Source organism: Heptranchias perlo, chromosome 1 (genome assembly GCF_035084215.1).
Source record: "Heptranchias perlo isolate sHepPer1 chromosome 1, sHepPer1.hap1, whole genome shotgun sequence".
In the NCBI taxonomy this organism is placed as follows: domain Eukaryota; kingdom Metazoa; phylum Chordata; class Chondrichthyes; order Hexanchiformes; family Hexanchidae; genus Heptranchias; species Heptranchias perlo.
This window is the reverse complement of record NC_090325.1, coordinates 23341746-23367043: the sequence shown is the minus strand read 5'-3', so window position 1 is coordinate 23367043 and position 25298 is coordinate 23341746. Positions and strand designations below refer to the sequence as shown.

General features: G+C 44.4%; 1 protein-coding gene across 1 annotated transcript in view; it reads right to left on the bottom strand.

Annotated features, from left to right (window-relative positions):
- Window positions 1-25298, bottom strand: part of polr1a (RNA polymerase I subunit A) — a 132660-nt gene that overhangs the window by 90705 nt on the left and 16657 nt on the right. Inside the window, exons 5-14 of the mRNA XM_067982355.1 lie at window positions 22908-22993; window positions 19509-19627; window positions 16535-16621; window positions 14560-14668; window positions 14102-14270; window positions 10652-10822; window positions 8916-9038; window positions 5168-5395; window positions 2840-3094; window positions 861-1052 (exon numbers count right to left, since the gene is read on the bottom strand). Of these exons, the coding sequence (XP_067838456.1) occupies window positions 861-1052; window positions 2840-3094; window positions 5168-5395; window positions 8916-9038; window positions 10652-10822; window positions 14102-14270; window positions 14560-14668; window positions 16535-16621; window positions 19509-19627; window positions 22908-22993 (1539 nt within the window). The remainder of the gene's footprint in view (window positions 1-860; window positions 1053-2839; window positions 3095-5167; window positions 5396-8915; window positions 9039-10651; window positions 10823-14101; window positions 14271-14559; window positions 14669-16534; window positions 16622-19508; window positions 19628-22907; window positions 22994-25298) is intronic.

Here is a 25298-nt window from a genome sequence, read left to right as displayed (position 1 = left end):
CCTAGCCAGTAAATTTCAAGGGCAGAATTCCCGTGGGGGTTCTCCCAATCTCCCAATGTAACTTCGGCGGAAGGCCAATGAAAATAGCAGGAGATCGCAAGAACCCCAGGAGAAATTCCAGATGGAAATGTTTAAGAGTGCAGGGAGGAGCATCTCGTCTCTCTAAAAATTTAAATAAGCTCGGTGTCCTTTTTGTTTCCCCTGCCTACTTCAGTTGATTATTTTTTCCCCTCCAATATTTTTGTTTTTAAAGCAGTGAGTGACAATATCATCAAGGGAACTGACTGGGGGTGGGGGATTATCGAGTCCAAAAAAATGCAAGGCATTGTTGGGCAAAGGTAATAAGGGTTACGGGGCCACGGCGGGTTGATGGAGTTAAGATGCAGATCAGCCGTGATCTAATTGAATGGCGGAATAGGCTCGAGGGGCTGAATGACCTACTCCTGTTCCTAAGCAAAAGGAGCTAAATAAAAGTCGGCAGAGTTATGTTGTATTTAACTCAGCGGTTATGGAAAATTACCCACTCCATTGCATGGGTCTGCTCAGCAACCTTTATCAGCCAGGCACATCCCATCAAAGCCATCAGCACTCACTGGTTAAACAAACATTCTTCTTTTCTCCTCACTAAACTCAAATGCAATAGACAAAAGGGCAGTAAGTGCGATGAAAAATCTTTTTAATGGGTTGATTGTCAGGGCATTGGGGGGGGGGGGGGGGCGGGGTGATGGTGGTGACACTCCCGTAAATTTTTTTTTGTATTGCTGACACCTATACGTCGATTAACTTTCCGACGCTAATGAATCTTTTGTCACCTTCTGTTAGTGACTTATGATAGGCTGATGGATAGTTATCAGAATCACCTGCTTTCCTGACCAGAGTGGATATGGTTTAATCACAGCTGGCTGAAGAATCTTCACCCGGCCCGGTTTGTCCGTGAGACCTCGGTAGACGAGCTCCATGTACTGTTCCCGTGTGAAGAAACGGCCCCGGATTGTCATGCTGGTGCCAGACACCATGTGATCCTGAATTAAACCTGCCAAAGGTTTGCCGTCCTAATGGAAAATATCAAAGGAGGTTTTATATTTAATAACTGATGTAACTGCCACGGGGAGGTCACAGCAGGATTACAAAAATCTTCAAAACACAAAAAAAAAATCCTCTTAATCCAGAGCTCAGTGGAAGGCAAAACATTCCAGTTACTCCTACTAAAGCCATTGCCCCAGGCTGAGCAGGTTGCAAATTAGTGCCTAAGCAAATGTTCGCCATAAATAAAACATTCTGAAACAGCATCTAGAGGCTTCAACAACAGCACTTACACTTAACATGGTGAAATGCCTGACAAGGTGGGGGCGGGGGGCAGGGGAAATTGGACACCAAGCAAGGCTTTGCAGACGGTGGTAGTAGAGGCAGTTTGTGAAAGCGAGAAGAGACGAAACAAGGAAGAGGGGTTTAGGGAAAGAATTCTAGCACACAAAGCCTTGACAGCTGAAGGGTCGGTCATCAATGACGGACAGAGAGACCATGTGGTGATTTGGGGGGGGGGGGGGGGGGGGAGGGGGGAGGGGCGGGGGAGTGGAAGTTAGGGCTGCAGAAGTTGCAGAGATAGGGTGGAGTGAGGCCATTGAGGGGTTTGTAGAGGATAAGGATTTTGAAACAAATGCATTGCGGGATAGGAAACAAGTGGCGGTCAACGAAGGCAGGGATGACAGGTGAGCAGAACTTAGTACAGCACAGGTGGCAGAGCTCTGGATCAGTCGAAGTTTGTGTAAAGTCGTGCTCAGGGGCCAGTGAGGAGAGCTTTGGAGAAATCAAGCCTGCGGAACATTTTCACCACAAAGTTATCACTAGATAAATGAAGCAGTTCAGAAAAACTGCGCCCAGTCACTTCAAAAAAAAACCTTTTAACAGAATGCCGTACAGGGGAAAGTTGGTCAATGGTGAAGGGGAGAGCAAAAGAGATCTGAAGCCGTCGGGGGAGTTCTTTCAGTGTAAAATACTACCACCTAAAGAAAGACTGGATTTAAAAAACGAGGGGAAAAAAAGTGAGTTGGAAAGTGTACAAGGTGACATCAGGCAAGGATGGGATTGGGCTCAAATGCTGTTCCCACCTCCCCAACCAGTAGAAAATCATGCCAATATTCGCCATTAACTCACACATTAAGAATGGTCACTTGGGCAAGATACAGAGGGACTGCCAGCAGCTGTGGAACTGTACCCCAGCAAGAATCAGTGCCTTCAAGAACCAGTGATAAGATGCAAAAAAATACGTGACGGATAGAGAAGTGCACACTCACCAAACCTTTCGCTCTCAAGGGAAGCAGAAGATGATTTGCCTATGTTTACTTGCCGACAATAATGTACTTATCACAATTATGTCAGCCATGGCTCAGTGGTAGCACTCTCGTCTCTGAGTCAGAAGATTGCGTGTTCAAGTCCCACTCCAGAGACTTGAGCGTATAATCCAGGCTGACACTCCAGTGCAGTATCGAGGGAGTGCTGCACTGTCTGAGGTGCTGTCTTTCGGATGAGACGTTAAACCGAGGCCACGTCTGACCTCTGAGGTCGATGTAAAAGATCCCATGGCACTATTTTGAAGAAGAGCAGGGGAGATTTCCCCAGTGTCCTGGCCAATATTTATCCATCAGCCATCACTAAAAACAGATTATCTGGTCATTATCACGTTTGTGGGACCTTGCTGTGCGCAAATTAGCTGCCGTGACTCCTACATTACAACCGTGACTACACTTCAAAAATTCTTTATTGGCTGGAAAGCGCTTTGGGACGTCCTGAGGTCGTGAAAGGCGCTAAAGAAATGCAAGTTCTTTCTTTCTTTACTTGCCTTGGGAACCAAATACTGTTCATCGGTACTGGCAATCACGTAGGCCTCTGCTCGGCCAAGTTCATTCTGCGGGAAGTGGGCATTCATTTCATCACCGTCAAAGTCAGCGTTGTAGGCTTTGCAGTTAGCATAGTGAAGCCTCAGGACCTTCTCTCCTGGCAGGATCCGGGCCCGATGGGCCTGTATAGAGGGCCTGTGCAACGTCGGTTGACGGTTAAGCAAGAGAACATCTCCATTCTTAATATGCCGACACACCTTAAAAAATATATAAATATTAAATAATATAACAGTGAAGTAATACAAGTTACATAGACACATTGGATTCAAGTCCAACCAGCAGATACACCTCTTGCCTTTGATGACTCCACCCCTACGGGTCCATTGACGTGCTTAGCCTCTCTATTTCCTGATATTCCACATCTTCTCCACTGCTAAAGCTCAGGTTTCCTCTTTCGTACCTCTTTTCCGCAATTCTACATAAAGCTCAGATTTGAATACTCTGCCATGGCTGGAGAAGTTCCAAAACCTCTCAAACTCCCGTATGTAAGAAAAAGCTCATTGTTTGATAGGTGACCTTTCCAGATTCCAAACGACCGCTGAGCAGTGCCAAGAGAGATCCACTAGCAATGTGGGATGGGGGAAAAAATTGAAGAGTCACCCATCCTGACACACCTTCAGGAGACCAGATACCAAATGCTCTCTCTCCAGATCCTCTTTCTTTCTCAATCTTTCTTGTCTCTAATTTATTGGTATTGCTCATTCCTTCTGTGCAACAAATATTCCACTCTACATGCTCTTCTTCCTCACTACATCAGGACTATGTTGAGAAATTACTGAAGAAGGGGAACATTAGTGATTTTCACAACAGTATTGGCCTTGCCATTCAGCATCAACCACCAGTTCTTTTATCAATGATCTTAAAAAGAGTTACTACAATTTTTTTTAAATTCATTCTCGGGATGTGGGAGTCACTGGCAAGGGCGGCATTTATTGCCATTCCTGGTTGCCCGGAGAAGGCGGTGATAGGTCTTCTCCCTGAAAGGCTGCTAGGCCACTTCAGAGGGCAGTTAAGAGTCAACCATGTTGGTCTGAGACTGGAGTCACATATAGACCAGACCGGGTAAGGGCAGCAGATTCTCCTTCCTAAAGGATGTTAGTGAACCAGTTGGGTTTTTACGACAATCTTCCTGGTCACTTATACTGATACCAGCTCTTCATTTCCAGGTTTTAAAAAACTGAATGCAATCTCAAACTACCACAGTGGGATTTGAACTCACCTGGTCTAAGCCTCTAGACTACTAATCCAGTAACAGAACCACTACACTACCGCACCTTCATTAATTACTTCAACTTATCTCAAACACAGATAACAAGTCACATACCAAGTCATCCAATAGTTATTAACTCGTTCCAAGGGACCTCCAGTCTCCCATACAATTTCTCCAGTTCCAATGTCTCAAATGGTTTTCTTAACTCAGGAAACATTAAAGATATAATCACACTTTGGTTTCAGGCCAGCATGTTGGAGCTCTCACATGCTGAGGAATGAAGCACTAGAACAGAAATTCAAGCCAACATCCAGTCTTGTGTCAAGTGTGCTTCCATCACACTCCAAATACCACACTTCAAACTGTCACGCTTTGTTACAGACAAAAACAGACATCATTTTGTGCCACGTTCTTCTGACCAGGAGCCAGAAATTTACATGCAGCTACATTTGCCCCCAGATTGTCTTCACAAATTTACAAGTAGCTACAATTACCTAGATTTGCCTATTTAGACCACTTCCCTACAGGGAATATTTGAACAGTAACCTTTAAAGGACCCAATAAAGAAAACAAATCACCATTTTAGCAGCTAAACATCATAACGCACTCCAGATTCCAGTTGACTGGTGAGCAGTGCTGAGTGAGATCCACCAACAATGTAATACCAAGAGGAAGGGGGGAAAAAAAATAAAGTAGTTACACCTCCTGACACACTTCAGGAAACCAGCTGCGGAGCAGCTTTGGCAGAGGCATGAGTGTTAGGTCTCAAACCTGCTGTTCCACCCAGGAAAGCGAAGTATTACAGGTGGGTTAAAGGGGAAAGAAAATACTATTAAGCTAAATAGGAACAGGTCTGGTGTAAAATATCAAGTCATGAATGAGTGCTAACAGGAAACTTCAGACACTTGTGCTATCTCTATGTACAAGACTGGAAACTCGCTGTCTCTACCCAAATGTAGCTTTTTTGTATGTAGTTGTGATTTTGTGCAAATTGCTCACGAGGAACGATTCAAACATTTCTCCAGCTATCCTGCTTCAATTTCCAAAGGCCTCCACTTACAATTTTCATCCCCATCTTCTGTTCGCCAGTACTAGGTGTCAGCAGTTGTTTGGCGATGGCCTCTCTCTGGGTTGGGTTGGCTGCATTCAGAATAGTACGAGACCCATCTTCATTGATTACCATAGAAGCCCCTGGATGTGCATTTGGCCCATTTACCACTGCTTGCCTCAGCTCCTGCACGTTCCACGGTGTCACTGGCTGAGGATAGGTCAGCTTTGTAGCAAAAACCTTTTGGGGGTAAAAAAAAAGGATAGGCTTACATTTTTCTAGGTGGCTGAATAAAAAATATGTACAGTTCCCACCACTTACACCGTCCTTCTTTATCACAGGCAACAGCCTATATCGGGCAAACGGCGCTAACCATTTGTCATCACCGTAAGCGGCAATTACAAAGGCGCCGCTTAAAACAAATGAAACGTGCCAGCTATTTCATGCAGTTCAGTACCTACCAATTTAAAAGCTGATTGAAGCTGCCCAAAGTCTCCACTTTCTGACTGCCTCCCGTAACTGTTAACAGTTCGAACAGCTGACGGTGACTTCAGGCAGCTTCAATCAGTCGGTTTTACCATCCACCGTGTATAGCGATGGGGACTGTACTTCAGACGAAACTACTTCAGGACTTGGTATCTTCAAAGCTTTCAGGTGCTCCGCTGTTTTACAAGGACTTGTCTAGTCCCAGACATTTACAGGCCCAGTAGCCCAATATTATTAACATTTATAAGGGGAAACCTCCTCACTTCTATAAGCGGGTTACAAATAAAGTCTTCTATTTAGACTTCCACAAATCTTTTAACAAAATACTTCTAATTGAACTAAAAGCCAAACAAACAATTACTTTTTCAATGTAGTCACTGTTGTTTTGTAGGCAAATGTGGCAGCCAATTTGTGCACAGCAAGGTCCCAAAACAGCAAGAGATAAAGGACCAGTTAATCTCTTTTGGTGGTGTTATTTCAAGGATGAATGTTGGTCAGGACACCGGGAGAACTCCCTGCTTTTCTACAAAAAAACATGTGCCGTGGGATCTTTCACATCCACCTGGACAGGCAGACGGGGCTTTAATTTAACATCTCATCGGGAATATGCCAAGTCCAACCCAACAAGATCCTTGGACCCTTGTTGTTTCTATTGTTTAACTAACTTGATAAGAGTTTTTGGAAGAGGTAACAGAGAAGGTAGATGAGGGCAATGCAATTGATGTGGTGTATACGGATTTTCAAAAGGCGTTTGATAAAGTGCCGCACGGTAGGCTTAGCACCAAGATTGCGGCCCATGGAATAAAGGCCCATAGCAACATGGATACAGAATTGACTAAGCGACAGGAAACAGAGAGTAGTGGTGAACGGTTATTTATCGGACTGGAGAGGGGTATACAGTGGTGTTCCCCAGGGGTCAGTGCTGGGACCACTGCTTTTCTTGATTTATATTAATGACTTGGACTTGGGTGTACAGGGCACAATTTCAAAATTTGCAGATGACACAAAACTTGGAAGTGCAGTAAACAGTGAGGAGGATAGTGATAGACTTCAAGAGGATATAGACAGGCTGGTGGCATGGGCAGACACGTGGCAGATGAAATTTAACACAGAAAAATGCGAGGCGATATATTCCGGTAAGAAGAATGAGGAGAGGCAATATAAACTAGAGGGCACAACTCTAAAAGGTGTACAGGAACAGAGAAATCTGGGTGTATAATTGCACAAGTCGTTGAAGGTGGCAGGGCAGGTTGAGAAAGCGGTTAAAAGAGCATACGGGATCCTGGGCTTTATGAATAGAGGCATAGAGTACAAAAGTATGGAAGTCATGATGAACCTTTATAAAACATTGGTTCGGCCACAACTGGTGTATTGTATCCAGTTCTGGGCACCGCACTTTAGGAAAGATGTGAAGGCCTTAGAGAGGGTGCAAAAAAGATTTACTAGAATGATTCCAAGGATGAGGGACTTTAGTTACATGGATAGACTGGAGAAGCTGAGGTTGTTCTCCTTGGAACAGAGATGGTGCGAGGAGATTTGACAGAGGTGTTCAAAATCATGAAGGGTCTAGATGGAGAGAAACTGTTTCCATTGGCGGAAGGGTCAAGAACCAGAGGATATAGATTTAAGGTGACTGGCAAAAGAATCAAAGGTGACATGAGGAAAAACTTTTTGCACAGCGAGTGCTTCGGATCTGGATTACGCTGCCTGAGGGGGTGGTGGAGGCAGATTCAACATAGAAACACAGAAAGTAGGAGTAGGCCATTTGGCCCTTCGAGCCTGCTCCGCCATTCAATATGATCATGGCTGATCCTCTATCTCAATACCATATTCCCGCTCTCTCCCCATACCCTTGATTCCTTCTGTGTCTAGAAATCTATCTATCATCTTCTTAAATATATTCCATGACTTGGCCTCCACAGCATTCTGTAGTAGAGAATTCCACAGGTTCACCACCCTCTGAGTGAAGAAATTTCTCCTCATCTCAGTCCTAAATGTTCTACCCTGTATCCTGAGACTGTGACTCCTTGTTCTAGACCCCCCAGCCAGGGGAAACATCCTCCCTGCATCCAGTCTGTCTAGCCCTGTCAGAATTTTATATGTTTCAATGAGATCCCCTCTTATTCTTCTAAACTGTAGAGAATACAGGCCGAGTCAACCCAACCTCTCCTCATAAAGCTATCCTGCCATCCCAGGAATCAGTCTGGTGAACCTTTGTTGCACTCCCTCTATGGCAAGTATATCCTTTCTTAGGTAAGGAGACCAAAACTGCACACAATACTCCAGGTGCGGTCTCACCAAGGCCCTGTATAACTGCAATAAGATAGCCTTCAAAAGGGAACTGGATAAGTACTTGAAAGGAAAAAATCTGCAGGGCTACGGGGAAAGGGCGTGGCAGTGGGACTAGCTGGATTGCTCATGCAGAGAGCCGGCGCGGACTCGATGGGCCGAATGGCCTCCTTCCGTGCTGTAACCTTTCTATGATTCTGTTATATATAACAGGCCTAAATATCAGAACCAAATGTAAGCTGGTCAAATTTTCTAATGACACAAAATAGGAGGAACAGCAGAGGCAGAGGTTGCAGCAGGAGACATGTAAAAGGATTTGAATCAGTTCTACAACCAGGCAGATAAATGACAAATTGAATTTAGCACTGGATGAAAAAAAAAATATAGGTCACAAGTAAACAATGAATTTCTTTACTTAAAGAGCACTAGATATCTGGAATAATTTTGTGGGCGAGGTAGGCAGAGAAAGAAAGACTGTGGACATTCAAAACGCAGCTGGATGCAATATGGGGGAGTCAGAGTACCAGAGCATCAAGTTTTGATGGGTCGAATGAACTCCTCATCTCCTTGACCTGAAGTTCTTGTGTTCGTGGCTGTGCCTGAATTCGATCAGTGCACATTTCTGCCACTAGAGTCTCAAGGTGCTGCATGACAACAGAGCTCCCTCTAGCGGCATTTCAATTTAATCACATGATGATATTCGGAGCTACTCGTTTATAGGTGATTGAATGGATCAAATTTAATTTTTACTGAATGAATCAAGTTTTATTTTTAATGCACAGGATTTTTTTCCCAGTGTTGTTTGCAGATCGCATTCCACACTTTAGTCTGTTTTTTCGTGAAAACCAGAAACCTTGTTAATTCTGGAGAATCCTAAAACCTTTCTTCTCCAAAAACCTCTTCCCCCATCACAAAGCAAACTGTACAACTATAAGATTTTCTACCTTTGCTTATTTACTCGGATATATCTAAAGAAAGATTTTACCATTGGGATACCAATCTCATTGGTATTGATGTACATGTCAGGGCAGATGACTGAACGGGCTGCATAATCCACACGTTTTCCCATCATGTGTTTGCGGAAAAGACCTTCCTTCTTTTCCAGGATCTGAATTTAAGAAAAGGTGCAATCTTTAAGTGACAGGAGATCTCACTTCACACTTATTCACCTACACAAAGATCTTTGAACACTAAAACTCCCCTCAATCCACCCTCCCAACATGAAGGAAAAATTAAATAAAATTGCAAATCTGTGAATGTGGGTTTTTCCCCTCCCCGTTAACCTCACTCCCACCTCTCATAAAATTACACAGAATGTACAGCACAGGAACAGGCCATTCGGCCTGACTGGTCCATGCTGGTGTTTGTGCTCCACACGACCCCCCTCCCACCCCTCTTCATATAATCCTATCATCAAGGCGATGCTGGGGTACAGTTCAACAAGCACTAGGTACCCGTCGGTAAACGGCCATTCTTCATAACGTGAGCCTGGACAATGCCATTCAAAGCGGTGCGCAATGACACAGCGGGCCCAATCCTATCAGCACCCAACGTCCAAGCACGCACACTGCCAGCAGGGATCAGTGAACGAGAATCAAGAAGCAAGAACATTGACTGCTTCTCCCCTTCCTTGCCCACGGTCACTGGTGCCAAGTCTAGCTCCCCATTTGTTACTGCCCTGGCTGAGATCAGCTAGCACAGCACAGACTGGGTGGATCCATCTTTGTTTAACTGACTTGAACACAATGGCATTCAGTTTATTATTCAAGATGAGACTCATACAAAGAGTCATTTAAAACAGCCAAGAGGTACACAGTGCAGCACCAAAAAGTCTTTTGCAAAAAAATTATCACTCAGCATCGTAACAAAAATATTTCATAAGAAAAGGGAATACAATTAGGCAGGACAAAGAAGGATTCTTTGTAATTATATATATTTTTTTAAAAAGCGCTAATGGCCCTCTCCATTTAAAGAAGTATTGGCCATTACCAACATGGCTTTCGTCTGAAGCTGTCGATCCATTTATTTTAGCCAAATGACTTGGTAACATAAACGTTCATTTATATACTGCCTTTAATGTAATAAGACGTCTCAAGGTGCTTCACAGAATTTGACACCGAGCCACATAAGGAGATATTAGGACAGTTGTGACAAAAGCTTGGTATGAGGTAGGTTCTAAGGAGCATCTTAAAGGAGCAGAGAAAGTTAGAAAGATAGGTAGGTAGAGGCGGAGAGGTTTAGGGAGGGAGTTCCAATGCTTAGGGTCTAGTCAGCTGAAGGCACGGCCGCTAATGGTGGAGCGATGAAAACCGGGGGTGCACAAGAGGCAAGAATTGGAAGAGTGCAGAGATCTCGGAGGGTTGCAGAGCTGGAGGAGGTTACGGAGATAGGGAGGGGCGAGGTCATTGAGGGATTTGAAAACAAGGATGAGAATTTTAAAATCAAGGCATTGCCGGATAATAATTTTTGCTGCGATGGTAATATTTAAAAAAAACTTTAATAATGAAAAATGATCAGCTTTTGATGGCTAGTCACCAAGATGGTTGAACTACTGCAGCCTGAAGCAACACATCTGTTGGGAGAAGTTTTTGTAATTATATATTAAAAAAATCAAACATCACATTTGGTAAACCATAATTATTTACAAATGAGTAATAGTCCAACCAAAGGGGTAAACGAGAACAAGGTAGAATGCAACCATCGCTTAAACATCTAGCTCACCTGGCGAATACCTGGATACTTGTCAGTAATCAGCTTGTCCATATCGCTGTCAAAAACAATATTGATGTGGCTCTGAAGGTGTATCCAGGAGCTGTAGAGTTTGTCTGTCAGCGTCTGCCCGGGTACACTAGCTAAAAAGGCAAGATCCATGCTGGCCGGCTTGTCTTCTGCCTAAAAGTTCAGTAACAGTGTTTACAGTGAAGTCTGGTCATTTCTCTACTGTGCATACATGCTTCTCCATCTATCGCTCCATCTCTCTCACTACCTATTTATCCATGTCTATATCATCCTCCTGCCCCCTCCCTCTCTCGCCCCATCCATGGCACGCTCCCCCTTGCTCTCTTCCCCTCTCACTCTCTTCCTCTTCCCCTTCCCCCCCCCCCCACATCTATATCTCTCTCTTTTCACACCTAAATGGCCATTCTTCACATGAGCCTAGACAGTGAATTGCTCAGACCGTGAGCAATAATACAGCTGACCCCGATTGTGTCCTCATCTGATGTCCAAGCATACACACTGCCATCAGGGATCAGTGAATGAAGATCAGGAGCTAGATCACTGACCGATTTTCCCTTTCCTTACAAGGGGCACTAAGGTCAACTGTATCTAGCTCCCGATTTGCTGTTTGCCCAGCTGAGATGAGCTATCTGCATCCACGTGTGAAAGGATATGTATAGACAGATAGCTGGGACAACCTTTTAATCACAACTGTCTGAAAGTGCAGTAATGCGTAAAGGGGGAATTTCCTCTGTGCGCTATATATATATAAAACCATTTTTTTAAATAAATAGTTCATTATCTGCAGTACACAAAAGAAGTTTTTCCTCATGGTGAAACTTATCTGAACAACCAGCAGCAAAATTATAGCAACACACAATCTTTACAGCGAGGTCTGCCATTTCAATTCAACATCGGACTGGATACTGTTCACAGCCTTAAAGGAAAAAGGAGCGTGCGACCAGTTAAAACCATCCAGTAACGTGCAGACATGCTGTCCCGGAACGTCCGGTAAAACACAGCAGCGGGTGTTAATGTAAATTGATGCTTGTACTGTGGTGCATCAGAAACATAAGAAATAGGAGCAGGAGTAGGCCATCCGGCCCCTCGAGCCTGCTCCGCCATTCAACAAGATCATGGCTGATCTTCTACCTCAGCGCCATTTTCCTGCACCATCCCCATATCCCTTGATGCCTTTAATATCTAGAAATCTATCGATCTCTGTTTTGAATGTACCCAATGACCGAGCCTCCACAGCCCTCTGGGGTAGAGAATTCCAAAGATTCACCAACCTCTGAGTGAAGAAATTTCTCCTCATTTCAGTCCTAAATGGCCTACCCCTTATTCTGATACTGTGACCCCTGCTTCTAGACTCCCCCCAGCCAGGGGAAACATCCTCCCTGCATCTACTCTGTCGAGCCCAGTAAGAATTTTGTATGTTTCAATGAGATCACCACTCATTTTTCTAAACTCTAGAGAATACAGGCCTAGTCTACTCAACCTCTCCTCACACGACAATCCCACCATCCCAGGAATCGGTCTGGTGCACCTTTGTTGCACTCCCTCTATGGCAAGTATATCTTTTCTTAGGTAAGGAGACCAAAATTGTACACAATACTCCAGGTGCGGTCTCACCAAGGCCCTATATAATTGTAGCAAGACATCTTTACTCCTGTACTCAAATCCTCTTCCTAATTGCTTGCTGCACCTGCACGTTAACTTTCAGTGACTCATGTACTAGGACATCCAGGTCCCTTTGAAAATCAACATTTCCCAATATCTCACCATTTAAAAAAATACTTTGCATTTCTGTTTCTCCTACCAAAGTGGATAACTTCACATTTTTCCACATTATATTCTTTCAACTTGAGCCAATGAATAAAACTGAACCTCACTCACAACTCTCTTCCTGCCTCAAATCACAATAACAAAACCAAGCTGCAAAAACCCAACAATCAGCCGTGTCACCTGTGAATAAATATTTGAGGAGAGAGAAACATTCACAAGTGGCAAAGTCAACACTGCAGCGACTTCAGAAAAGACATACTTGCTCTCGAGGCAGTACAAAGAAGGTTCACTCGGTTAATCCCGGGGATGAGGGGGTGGACATATGAGGAGAGGTTGAGTAGATTAGGACTCTACTCATTGGAGTTCAGAAGAATGAGAGGCGATCTTATTGAAACATATAAGATTGTGAAGGGGCTTGATCGGGTGGATGCGGTAAGGATGTTCCCAAAGATGGGTGAAACTAGAACTAGGGGGCATAATCTTAGAATAAGGGGCTGCTCTTTCAAAACTGAGATGAGGAGAAACTTCTTCACTCAGAGGGTAGTAGGTCTGTGGAATTTGCTGCCCCAGGAAGCTGTAGAAGCTACATCATTAAATAAATTTAAAACAGAAATAGACAGTTTCCTAGAAGTAAAGGGAATTAGGGGTTACGGGGAGCGGGCAGGAAATTGGACATGAATTTAGATTTGAGGTTAGGATCAGATCAGCCATGATCTTATTGAATGGCACAGCAGGCTCGAGGAGCCGATTGGCCTACTCCTGCTCCTATTTCTTATGTTCTTATGTTCAGTAATTCTCAAATTAAACTGATTCTCAATTTTAAAGGTGATGCATCAGTTTTCAACTGCCCAGGTTCAGTCAAACGTCAGTGCTACATATCGTACATTCTCATGTATAAGACCAGAAATTTACATACATTTTTAGGAGCTTAAAAAAGGGGAGTGTCGTCATATACACCAGTGATGTCCAACCTTTTGAGGGGGGGTGGGGGAGGGGGCAGATACTTATGTCAAATCTAGGGAGAGGGCTGCATTATTTTGCAGAAATGTGAGCCCCAATACACAGAAAATTCAAACACCCCATACACAAAAAAGCCAGACCTCCCCCACACACCCATTAAAAGTCAACATCCTCGGACACAAGGGAGACCCCGCGCACAGAAATTCCATGCCCCATACACCAGAAATTCCAGGATTTCCCCCTGTCCACTATCTTCCCCACTGAAGCTGGAAAACTGTGAAGCTTCAGCCTCAACTGTTTAAACTTCCAAACTTGAGAACTGATTGGCACAAAAAGGCTGCTGCCCGATTGGTCTAAATCCACCAATCAGGTAGCAGCCTTGTCCCGTCCTCTGGGCCCAGGGGGTTTGAAGGGCCTGCAGCCGAGACATTCATCCGGCCTCTGTCTCTTCTCATATTAGGGACACAGAGCCAATGTCAAGAAGGGCCAGTTTCAGCTACCAACAAAAGGATCTCGCAGGGTGGATCTGGCCCGTGGGCCACAACTCCTGTTATAGACGAGTCACTGCACTGGGTGCTGTCTGACCAGCGCACAGAGCTGAGGCACACAGCCAACGAGAGCTGTACTCAAAATGGACAAACTTACCAATGCCTAGCTTTCATCTACGTAAACAAATGAAAATTAAAATCACATCTTCATTCTTACCGGTGTCTCCATCGCCTCAGTCTGAATGGGCTGCACGGTCTTGACCTGCTCCTGTGCCATTAAAGCCAAGAGTTTATGTATCACTTGGACATCTTTCATCACTGCTTGTAGATTGACAGTTTGGCCGTTGGTGAACATCTGGTCTCCAAGCCGATTAATTGGACGAAACCTGATGAATTCAAGGCAAAAAGGGATAATGCTACACCCAAATCATGACAAAAATCTTTTTTTTATATTATAAAAAAAGTACTGTGGCATTTTATACCAACAGCACAAGAAAAGTCCCCTCATCCCGCCATTATAAAACTTACTCTCAAAGTTACAAGCAACTCCATAGACTGTGGACTTGCAACTACTATATGCTTTTTAACTAAAATGTTTTAAAATTAATAAAGTTACGACTTTAAGATACAATAATACTTTTTGCACAGCAAAATATCACTTTGAAGTATTCTTACCTGCAAGGAGGTACAACAACGAGATCGAGGAAGAACATGTCTAGGTTCCAGCCAGTCTTTGTACCTCCAGGTATTTCTAATCCGGGAAATAGATATTTCAGGAAGAAGCCTAATGGAAATGATGGATTGGTTTTAATGAAGGATGTGGGTACATTTTTTGCCTGTACTATTATTTCCTTGGGTTTTACTTGTGCATCAGAAACTACAAAAGGTTTTTTCAGTAAAACTACTTTTGAATTCCTAGTCACATTTCAATGTCAGTATTATATTTAGAAACAGCACAAACATCTGAACTGGGCAGCACTGTGGGTTAGTATAGTATCTTTTGGCTACCGAGATGCAGGTTTTAATCCAGCCCAGACCACTGATCTGAATGTTTCCTACCTACACTCGCTCCAAGGGCCCCACAATAGCTGAATTTAGACATCCTGATCCAGTTCTTGGTGCATGTAGGTCCCAAGAACCTTATTTGGCACAATTGGGAATTTCATTCAAGCTCTGAGGATGGTTGGTTGGTTGGGAAGTAGATGAATTTCACTGGTGCAGTAAGACACATTGTAAAGGTAATGCAGAGGCAGGTATGCACTGCACCTAACTTGTGCCATAACTGACTTAGGTCCTCTCCGTATTGACAATGAACGCAAGGTGTTCAACTCCTCGATGTGCATATTACTAGCCTTGAAGTGCACAAAATAAAATTCACCTTCTGAGGACTATTCAGAAACATTTTCCTTTAATCAGTAGCAAGCAGTGCAAGACAAAATCCTTTTTGCTGATAGCCAAAGCAACTTACATAAATGTAGAAACTATCCACAGAAAATTACACAGTGCTTGGCTTTGGCTCTCCTGCTGCAATGTCCGTCTCCCCATGTCATCCACTCTCCCCAAGCGCCTCCCAAGTTTCCACCTCCCTGCCCCCTCATTAGTTCTGGATGCTTCTCCTGCTCATCCCTCCAGGTGAGGCAATGTCAGGAGCTCTGCTACATAAGAACAACATTTGAAATAGGAGCAGGAGTAGGCCAATCGGCCCTTCGAGCCTGCTCCGCCATTTAATAAGATCATGGCTGATCTGATCCTAACCTACACCCTGGTTCAAATAGACCAATGGAGCGACACTGCCGCCAGTCCAATGCCACCACACTTGAATACAAACTACAAGTGCCCACCGCAAGAGGAGGGTCCCACTAATCCGAGTGGTCCATCAAAACTAAAATTGAACGCGGGTTAAATTAAAATATGATCCTCACGGTCGACGATGCAACCAATATCCTGTGGTGCCCACTGTTTGCGGGAGTCTTCAAGTGGACACCGCGTGACCTCTTTCCAGGGTCACCCAGACATGCACAAGGCTTCAGAAGAGTGGCAAGCAGTCGGAGCGACCCTTCCTGCGACCCGCGAATGCCAGTTTTAGCCAGGCCCTGGAGCAGACCCACCAGGAGGTCTTCCGATTTGCTCGCCTCTCTGTGCACCGGGTGAGCAAAGATGAGGAACGTTGGGGCTAAAATGTAACCAAAAATTGAACAGCAGGCCCCTTAAGATAGCAAAAGAGGGACTGAACCTCTGCCATTGTGCCTATATTTTATATATACACACACATATACACACACATATACATATAGTGGTAGATGGTCTTATCTAGGCCACAACTGGAAATAAGGCCTAGGTATCTTAAATGGGGAGTTCTGCTATAGATTGCAGGCCTTAGCACCAAGTCACTATAACCTTTACACACAAAGAGAAGACTGTGAATGCTGGACATCTGAAATTAGTACAGAAAATGCATTGCAGGTATGTTAGCATCAGAAAAAAGAAAGACAGCTTTACTCTTCACTCAGAATTGTTCACTTCCAGAATTTTCTGTTTTTATTTCTCTCTATAAATATCCTTTATGTATAGTGCATTTCTCTCTCCATCTCACTCTGATCCTTATAATAGGGTTTAGTTCCCCATAAATGCACACTCATAAATCAGTTACCATCATTTTCCCATAGTTCCAGCACGTGGTCTTTGGCAGTAGAGGGGGTCAGAAATCCTCGTTTTCCGAATTGGAAATCATCAAGACCTTGTTAAAAAAGATACAAAAAGAATAATAAATGTTCATTCACAAGTACATGACAGAAAAAAAACGCAAGAAAAACAGTAAGGAAGAACTTGCATTTATATAGCACTTTTCATGACCTCAGGGTGTTGCAAAGCACTTCACATCCAATTAATTAATTTTGAAGGATAATTACTGTTGTGTAGGTGAACATGGCAGCTAATATGTGCACAGCAAGGTCCCACAAACAGCAATGAGATAAATGACCAGTTAGTCCACTCTTACCTATTCAATCATAGCCAGAGCATCTTCAGCAATGGCTTCTCTTCCTCATCTTTAAATCCTTTTATGTCCTCACCACTTCATATCTGAGTAACCTCCTTCAGCCCTACAATCCCCCCATCTCCCCCCCCCCCACCGAACTCTCCATTCCTCTGACCTCCTATGAATCCCCTCTACCTTCACCCCTGCCATTGGCGGCTGTGTTTTCAGCCTGCTAGGCCCCACACTCTAGAATTCCATCCCTAAACCCCTCTGCCTCTCCACCTCCCTCCCCTCCTTTGACAAAACTTTTGGTCATGTTTCCTAATATCTCCTTCTTTGGCTCACAGTCCATTTTTCTGATTACGCCTCTGTGAAGCGATTTAGGATGTTTTTCTATGTTAAAGGGGCAATGAAAACGCAGGTTGTTGTTGTTGATCTGTTTTTAATGGTGTTGGTTGAGGGATGAATGTTGGCCAGGACACCAGGAGAATTTCCTGCTCTTCTTGAAAGTTGAGGTGAATAGCTTGGATGCATTTAAGGAGAATGCTAGATAAGCACACGAGGAAGAAAGGAATAGACGGGTAAGCTGATAGGGTTAGATGAAGAAGGGTGGGAGGAGGCATGTGTGGAGCATAAACACCGGCATAGACCAGTTATGCCAAATGGCCTGTTTCCGTGCTGATGTGGAGATGCCGGTGATGGACTGGGGTGGACAAATGTAAGGAATCTTACAACACCAGGTTATAGTCCAACAATTTTATTTTAAAATCACAAGCTTTCGGAGATTATCTCCTTCGTCAGGTGAGTGAGTTTCGGAGATTATCTCCTTCGTCAGGTGAGTGAGTTTCGGAGATTATCTCCTTCGTCACTCACCTGACGAAGGAGATAATCTCCGAGAGCTTGTGATTTTAAAATAAAATTGTTGGACTATAACCTGGTGTTGTAAGATTCCTTACATTTGTTTCTGTGCTGTAAGCTTGATGTAACTCAATGTAAAACCGTGCCATGGAATCTTTTACATCCACCCGAACAAACGGGGCCTCAGTTTAACATCTCATCCTAAAGACACACCTCTGCCAATGCAGCACTCTGTCAGTACTGCACTGAAGTATCAGCATTGATTATAAGCTCAGATCCTGGGAGTGAGACTTGAACCTAACCTTCTGACTCAAGGGCAAGAGCGCAACCAACTGAGCTAAGCCGAGGGTGAAGTAATGACAACAAAGAGAACAGAATTAAATGTAAACACAGATATGCAAATAACAAAATAAGCTTTAAAGACATACTCTAGGAAAAACAAATGAAAATGATTTCTCTATCTCCCAGTTTGCCAGTGTGGTAGAAATATTCAAATTTATAATGCTAACAGAATCCTAGAATTATGCAGCACAGGAGGCCATTTGGCCCATCGTGTCTGTGCCAGCTCCTCGAAGAGTTATTCAATTAGTGACACTCCCCAGCGCTTTCCCCATAACCCTGCAAATTTCTCCTTTTTAAGTATTTATCCAATTCCCTTCTGAAAGTTATTATTGAATCTGCTTCCGCCACCCTTTCAGGCAGTGCATTCCAGATCATAACAACTCGCAGAGTAAAAAAAATTTCTCCTCATCTCCCCCCTCTATTTTTTTTGACAATTATCTTAAATCTGTGTCCTCTGGTTACCGACCCTTCTGTCACTGGAAACAGTTTCTCCTTATTTACCCCGTTCATAATTTTGAACACCTCTATTAAATCTCCCCTTAACCTTCTCTGCTCGTAGGAGAACAATTCCAGCTTCTCTAGTCTCTCCACATAACTGATGTCCCTCATCCCTGATGTTGAATTATAGTGCTTCTCCCAACAGCTCAGTGGGTATAGCCACTGCGCAAATACAGATTTGCAAGGTCCCATGTTTATGCCATTAGCTTATATCAGCTGGGATAGGGTTAGAGGCACTACAATTGGCTTTACCCTCCCCGGATTAGGGAAGGAAAATAAAGCCAGCCAGGATCAGATGCAGCTCTGATGCACACTAGGGTCGAATAGCCTTCTGGCACTAACTAAGGAGGCTTATCCTTAGGCAAGGTACCAGAGAGCAACCAATGTCCATGCACCCGTTCTCCACAAAGAGGTGAGGCAGTGGAAATTAAATTATGTTATTTTCAGAAGTGACATGATCGAATTCCAGCTGTAAAAGAGTTAAACACAGGAGTCACTCACAAAGACATTTAATTGCCTGGGTTTAAATGTCAAGGGTCTTCACTAAAGGAACTGGCTAGTAAAAGACTGAAAAGCAGAACAGAAAAAGTACCAGTCATTTAAGACCATCAGACGATCATGTTCACGTCAGTGCAAATGGTCTCAGGTACACATCAATGAGAAAGCGGTAGTATAACTCAGGAGTCAGGACCGCAATCTGGCAGCCCAGCACATTAAAGTAAGAGCACCCCTAGCAAGTAGTCTCACACCACTGGGGCTTTACGCCGGTTGTAGTACACAACTGGGGCAGTGCGAATCCACATGTGAACAGTCTAATGGGTCTTCTGGGACCTTTATAAAGTTATCTTTGAGTTTATTTCTTTAACCATGCCAGGGAAGCACTGCTTCCATCCACTCTCCCAACCTGTGGAAGGATGTGGTGCACAGGTAAGTTTTAATGCAGCTTTACCTCCACTGTCCTCCACAGCTTCACCTGAATTTTTTTTCCCTTTGACTTTTAGTGCAGTTGTGGGATACGTCACTATTAGCTTGCTGTTGTGTTCCTTTCGCACAATTGCTTTTCCAGCTCTACAGAGAAGAAAATAAAGGAGAATTTTTTTTTTAAATGGAAAACTTCTTTATCACATCCTATTCAGCAAACACAATCAATAGTACACCCGCTGATCTAGGATTGCAACGGGATCTTGATAAATTGGGCCAATGGGCCGATGAATGGCAGATGGAGTTTAATTTAGATAAATGTGAGGCGATGCATTTTGGTAGATCGAATCGGGCCAGGACCTACTCCGTTAATGGTAGGGCATTGGGGAGAGTTATAGAACAAAGAGATCTAGGAGTACAGGTTCATAGCTCCTTGAAAGTGGAGTCACAGGTGGATAGGGTGGTGAAGAAGGCATTCAGCTTGCTTGGTTTCATTGGTCAGAACATTGAATACAGGAGTTGGGATGTCTTGTTGAAGTTGTACAAGACATTAGTAAGGCCACACTTGGAATGCTGTGTACAGTTCTGGTCACCCTATTATAGAAAGGATATTATTAAACTAGAAAGAGTGCAGAAAAGATTTACTAGGATGCTACCGGGACTTGACGGTTTGACTTATAGGGAGAGGTTGGATAGACTGAGACTTTTTTCCCTGGAGAGTAGGAGGTTTAGGGGTGATCTTATAGAAGTCTATAAAATAATGAGGGGCATAGATAAGGTAGATAGTCAAAATCTTTTCCCAAAGGTAGGGGAGTCTATAACGAGGGGGCATAGATTTAAGGTGAGAGGGGAGAGATACAAAAGGGTCCAGAGGGGCAATTTTTTCACTCAAAGGGTGGTGAGTGTCTGGAACGAGCTGCCAGAGGCAGTAGCAGAGGCGGGTACAATTTTGTCTTTTAAAAAGCATTTGGACAGTTACATGGGTAAGATGGGTATAGAGGGATATGGACCAAGTGCAGGCAATTGGGACTAGCTTAGTGGTATAAACTGGGCGACATGGACATGTTGGGCCGAAGGGCCTGTTTCCATGTTGTAAACTTCTATGATTCTATGATCCCAATGAAATATTCTTGAAGGGTAAATGGAAAAGAACAAAAGATTGCTTCAGACTTCAGTATCTTTCCTCTGCACTTTTTTTCCTCAATATAAATTTGAAGAGGGTGCAAATCACCCTTTTTTCTGTCTTTTTCTCTCCTTTGCAGTTCTCCCTGGGTTACACACCTCCTGCTTCCAAGAGCGCAGTCACATTTCACTTCGCATGACAGTGTCCTGGGATTACATCTTCAGCAAGATGCTTGGCTTCTCCTTGACTTCTCTTCACAGTGACGCAGGAGAGATCACAAACTGAAACCTTATATCTCCCCCACCCCACCCCCACAACTCGCACTCTGTGGTTCCTTATGTCAACACACTACGTCACCATAATGTCCTCTTCCCCCAAGTGTATCACTGTCTCTCACACACGCACACACAATAGAGGAGAGCACAGAACCACATTATAAACTTACAGATGTTAATTAATCTTTCTGATGACACATTGTACTTTCTTTGATAATATACTTTAGGAGCAGTTGATTTTTCAAACATTAGCTAAGAGTTGCTGATAATTTCAAAAACAACGTTGACTCAGTATGACGGGCCACTTCTCTCCCTCAAATCCGCTTTCTTCCTTGCCGTGTCTCCAAGATGAACTCTTTTGCTATGTGTCTCTGAGCTCCCTGCTTTCTGCCAGTTTCTGAAATCCTCTGATGCTCATCCGCCCACCATCTGCTCCTAAATCCCTCCTTACACCTTCTCTGTGCTTTCGGCATTCCCTTCCCACTTATCATTCCCGAGATCCCTCTCCATGTCTTCACAATTGACACGTCACCTATAACAGGTCCAAGGTTTCTCCACCCACTTAGAGGCTCCCTCCTGCTCCATATCTCCATAATACTCTCTTCACATAGCCAAGATTCTGCTTCTTTCATTCATTCCTTTGAAGCCCCCATTTCAACTCCGCAATACACTGTACGAACAAACTTGGACACTAAAATTAGGAATCTTTTTTTTTAAAAAAAACATCGTACTACTTTCTGCTTCAAGTTAATTTTCTATAACTAAAATACACCTAATAAACTGTGCTAGTTAATAGTAACCATTGGATTCATGTATTACAGAATTAAGGGAGATTGTAATCCAGTAAAGATACAAATAACGGCAGAGCCAAAACTGTGCATGAGAACAAAAATATTTCACATCAGTTCCCCGATGGTTCAGCAGGTTTATCCAATGCATAACTAAGCCGTAAAGAGCACAAAAGGTTTGATTTCCTAGTTTGTGCTGAATTATTTGACCTCAGCTGGAGCAACAGAAGGGCTGCGCTAATTGGCCTTGGCAAATCGCTGGCAAAGTTGAGTGTCATCATCACTTTTACTGCTAGTTGCAGCATGTTGCGCTTTTGATTATAGAGCTGCTTCTAGGGGATGACACAATCCATTGACTTCTTGCTGAGACACAGGGCATGATTTTAGCTCGGAGATGGGAACCCAGCGCATCCACAGATATTCACGTTGGGAATCCAGAAGCCAAATGAGTGCGTCACGATCTGCAATCGCAACTCAACTGAAGGTAAGTATGTGTGTTTCCAGGATTCCCACACGCCAGGCAGCCAGATTGACAGGCACTGCCTGTCGGAAGGGGAAGGAGCCGTGAATCAGAGAGGGGGGAGGGAGGGAGAGAGAGATTGTGCGTTGTGGAAGAAATTGGAGGGGTGGGGGGAGGTGGACGACATCGGGTGGGCCTTAAAGAAGATCAGGGGTCGAGCACCGGTGGGGGGGGCGGTCACGGGGGTGAGCTTGTTGGGCCTGGATGAAGCACTCCTGCTCCTGCTGGCCCACAACGGGGTAAATTGCGCCTTTGAGGTCGAGACAGCTCTGTTGCCCGCAGTTGACACACTGAGGTAGTAATAGATCCTAATGGCCTTGTTTCTCTGTCATACTTCCCCGGGCCTCTTCTTTACTTGCCCCCACTCCTTACGTGTCCATCAAATTATGATTCAATGGTACCCTCATGTTAATGTGTGGACTGAAAAGAGTGGAGTTCCTCATTGTGGTATCTCCTGCTCTGCACTGAACCTCTGACATCTCTGCCCACTCCCTTAATGCCACCTTTATAGCTAGTGTCACGAATGTAATGTGGACTAGCCAAAAAAAAACATTAATGCAGGGTTTATTTCTTAACATGTAATGACCTTCAGTCCCAGGAGAAATTTTGTGGGCATGGTAAAAATACGAAAAATAACTAAATATTAACAGCCAGATAGCTCATGTATTAATTCCAATGCACAAAGTAATATGGCCCCACATTACAAAGATACATCACTTACTTGCAGTTTGAACACTTTCTTGACTGCATGTTGTTTTTCCAGAAATCTGCTATTAATTTACTCTTGCAGTCACTCACATTTTTCACCTTGCAACAAAAACAGAACCACAATGTGATGTAACTGTTAAAATGTTCTTCTTTAAAAAAAAAAGACCTGAATACAGTTATCAAGGCAGCATCTTTTTAAACATTTGCTTGCTCTATTTTTTCCCCCATTTTCCCCCTCCCCTTTTCCAAGGTGCCATTTGTTGACGTTGGGTGAGAACAGAATTCCCTCCATGTTCAAATAACCTGCTGACAACCCACAGTCTAACCTCACAGATTGAAATGGTCACTTGAACAGGACACTAGGGGGCTGCCACCACCCACGGAACTGCACATTAACCTCCCTCCACTTATATAGCGGCTTTAGCGTAGTGAAACATCCCAAGGTGCTTCACAAGAGGGTAGGATAATGAGTTGAGAAGGAGGAAGATGACCAAAGGTATGGTTGAAGAGGTAGGTTTTGAGGAGACATTTAAAAGTGGGGTGAGAGATGTAGCAAAGGTTTAGGAAGAGGATTCGAGATGTCTGATGGCTCTACCACTGATGATGGAGTGGAAAGTGGGGTTAGAGTTTGGGGGAGCACACAATCTAAAGGCAGAGTGTGCAAGCTGTGACATAGGGCTGGAGGAGTTTGCAGAGGTAGGGTGGGCACCCCAATGAGTTAGCACCTTCAGAAAAAAAACTGGGGGAGAAACAAAACCAAAGTGCGAACCGAACAAAGCTCAGAACAAGAGATCACAAAAATAGAACAGACTAAATCAATTAATGAATCATTAAATTAGAAACAAGAGCCTTTGCACCTTCTTCCTTACCACCAATTCTTAGAGGCCATACAAATCTCATGTTATAATGACACAAGCAGAGTATGACACAACGCCACTGTTTTGGGTGTAACACTCAGAATTTACAGTCACCTTTTCTTCCCACATGCATGAAGAAATTCATAACATGACAGAATTTCACATCCAGTTTGAGTGTGAGGATCTTGGGTCTGAAACTACTGGATTAAACTTAAATAAGGGCCATTGTAAAGGAATGGGGGCGGAATTGGCTAAAGTGGACTGGGTAAACAGATTAGATGGTATGATGGTGGATAAGCAGTGGCAAACATTTAAAAAGATATTTTATGACTCGCAACAAAAATATATCCCTGTGAGGAGGAAAGACTCCACAAAAAGGGTGAACCAACTAACTAAGGAAGTCAAGGATGGTATCAGGATAAAAGAAAAAGCATACAACATGGCAAAGATTTCTGGTAAGCCCGAAGATTGGAAAAACTTTAAAAACCAGCAAAGGATGACTAAAAGAATAATAAGGAGGGAGAAAATAAATTATGAGAGTAAACTAGCAAGAAATATAGGGCTCGATTTTACCGGCGGGTTTCGTGTGCGTTTCCAGCGGGGAGGCCCCAAAAATCCCGATATCCAGGCACGTGACCGGATCGCGCCACGATCCCGCCCACTTCCGGGTTCCCCGATGACGTGCGGGGGTTCGTGCGTAGCCCCCGCTGGTGGGAATCCCGCAGGCAATTAAAGCCAATGGGATGCCACTTGAATGTATTTATTTTGCTTGTTCAGGTCATTAACTGACCTGATTAAGGGACTGTGTGTGATTTTGGAGAAACATGGGACTGTTTCACACACTGGGGGAAACAGTCCTAGTTGAACTGGACGTGTTGCAGCCGTCAGCCTGTGGCAGCTGCAAAGGTCCATTTGACAGGTGGGGGGGGCGGGGGGGGCGGAGACCCTCACCCATTGCAGGAGACCGCTCTGTCACTTGGGACAAAGTGTGGCCTCCACCACCCCCCTCCTGACGGTCAAAGTCACCAACCTGCACACTCACCCCGGGGTCCGGAGACATGTGCCTACCTTGCGGACCCCCTCAGATGTACATATTGCAGAGGGGGGCCGTCGTAGCTGCAGTCATGACCCCCTCGGAGGGTGAACAGCATCACCAGCCTCGCCATCCACGCCGTCCACCTCTGACACGTGGAGCTCCACAACAGAGTGCTGTGACACATCCACCTGTACAGCAGGAGGGAGGGCTACCGCAGAGAGAGATGCGTCGCAGAGGGCACTACCCTCGCCACAGGGTCCACAGACCGAGGCTCAGCTTCCTGGACCTCTCTGAGCAGCAGTGCACACGGAGGCGCAGATTCACTCGACATGTAGTCGTGGACATCTGCAGCCTCTTTCATGCCGAGCTGCTCCTGGCTGGCCCCAGCACCATCTGCTTACCTGTCGCTGCCAAAGTCACCACTGCCCTCCACAACTTCTCCTCCGCATCCTTCCAGGGTGCAGCCGGGTACACCGCCGATGTCTCTCAGTCGTCTGCGCGGAAGAGCCCT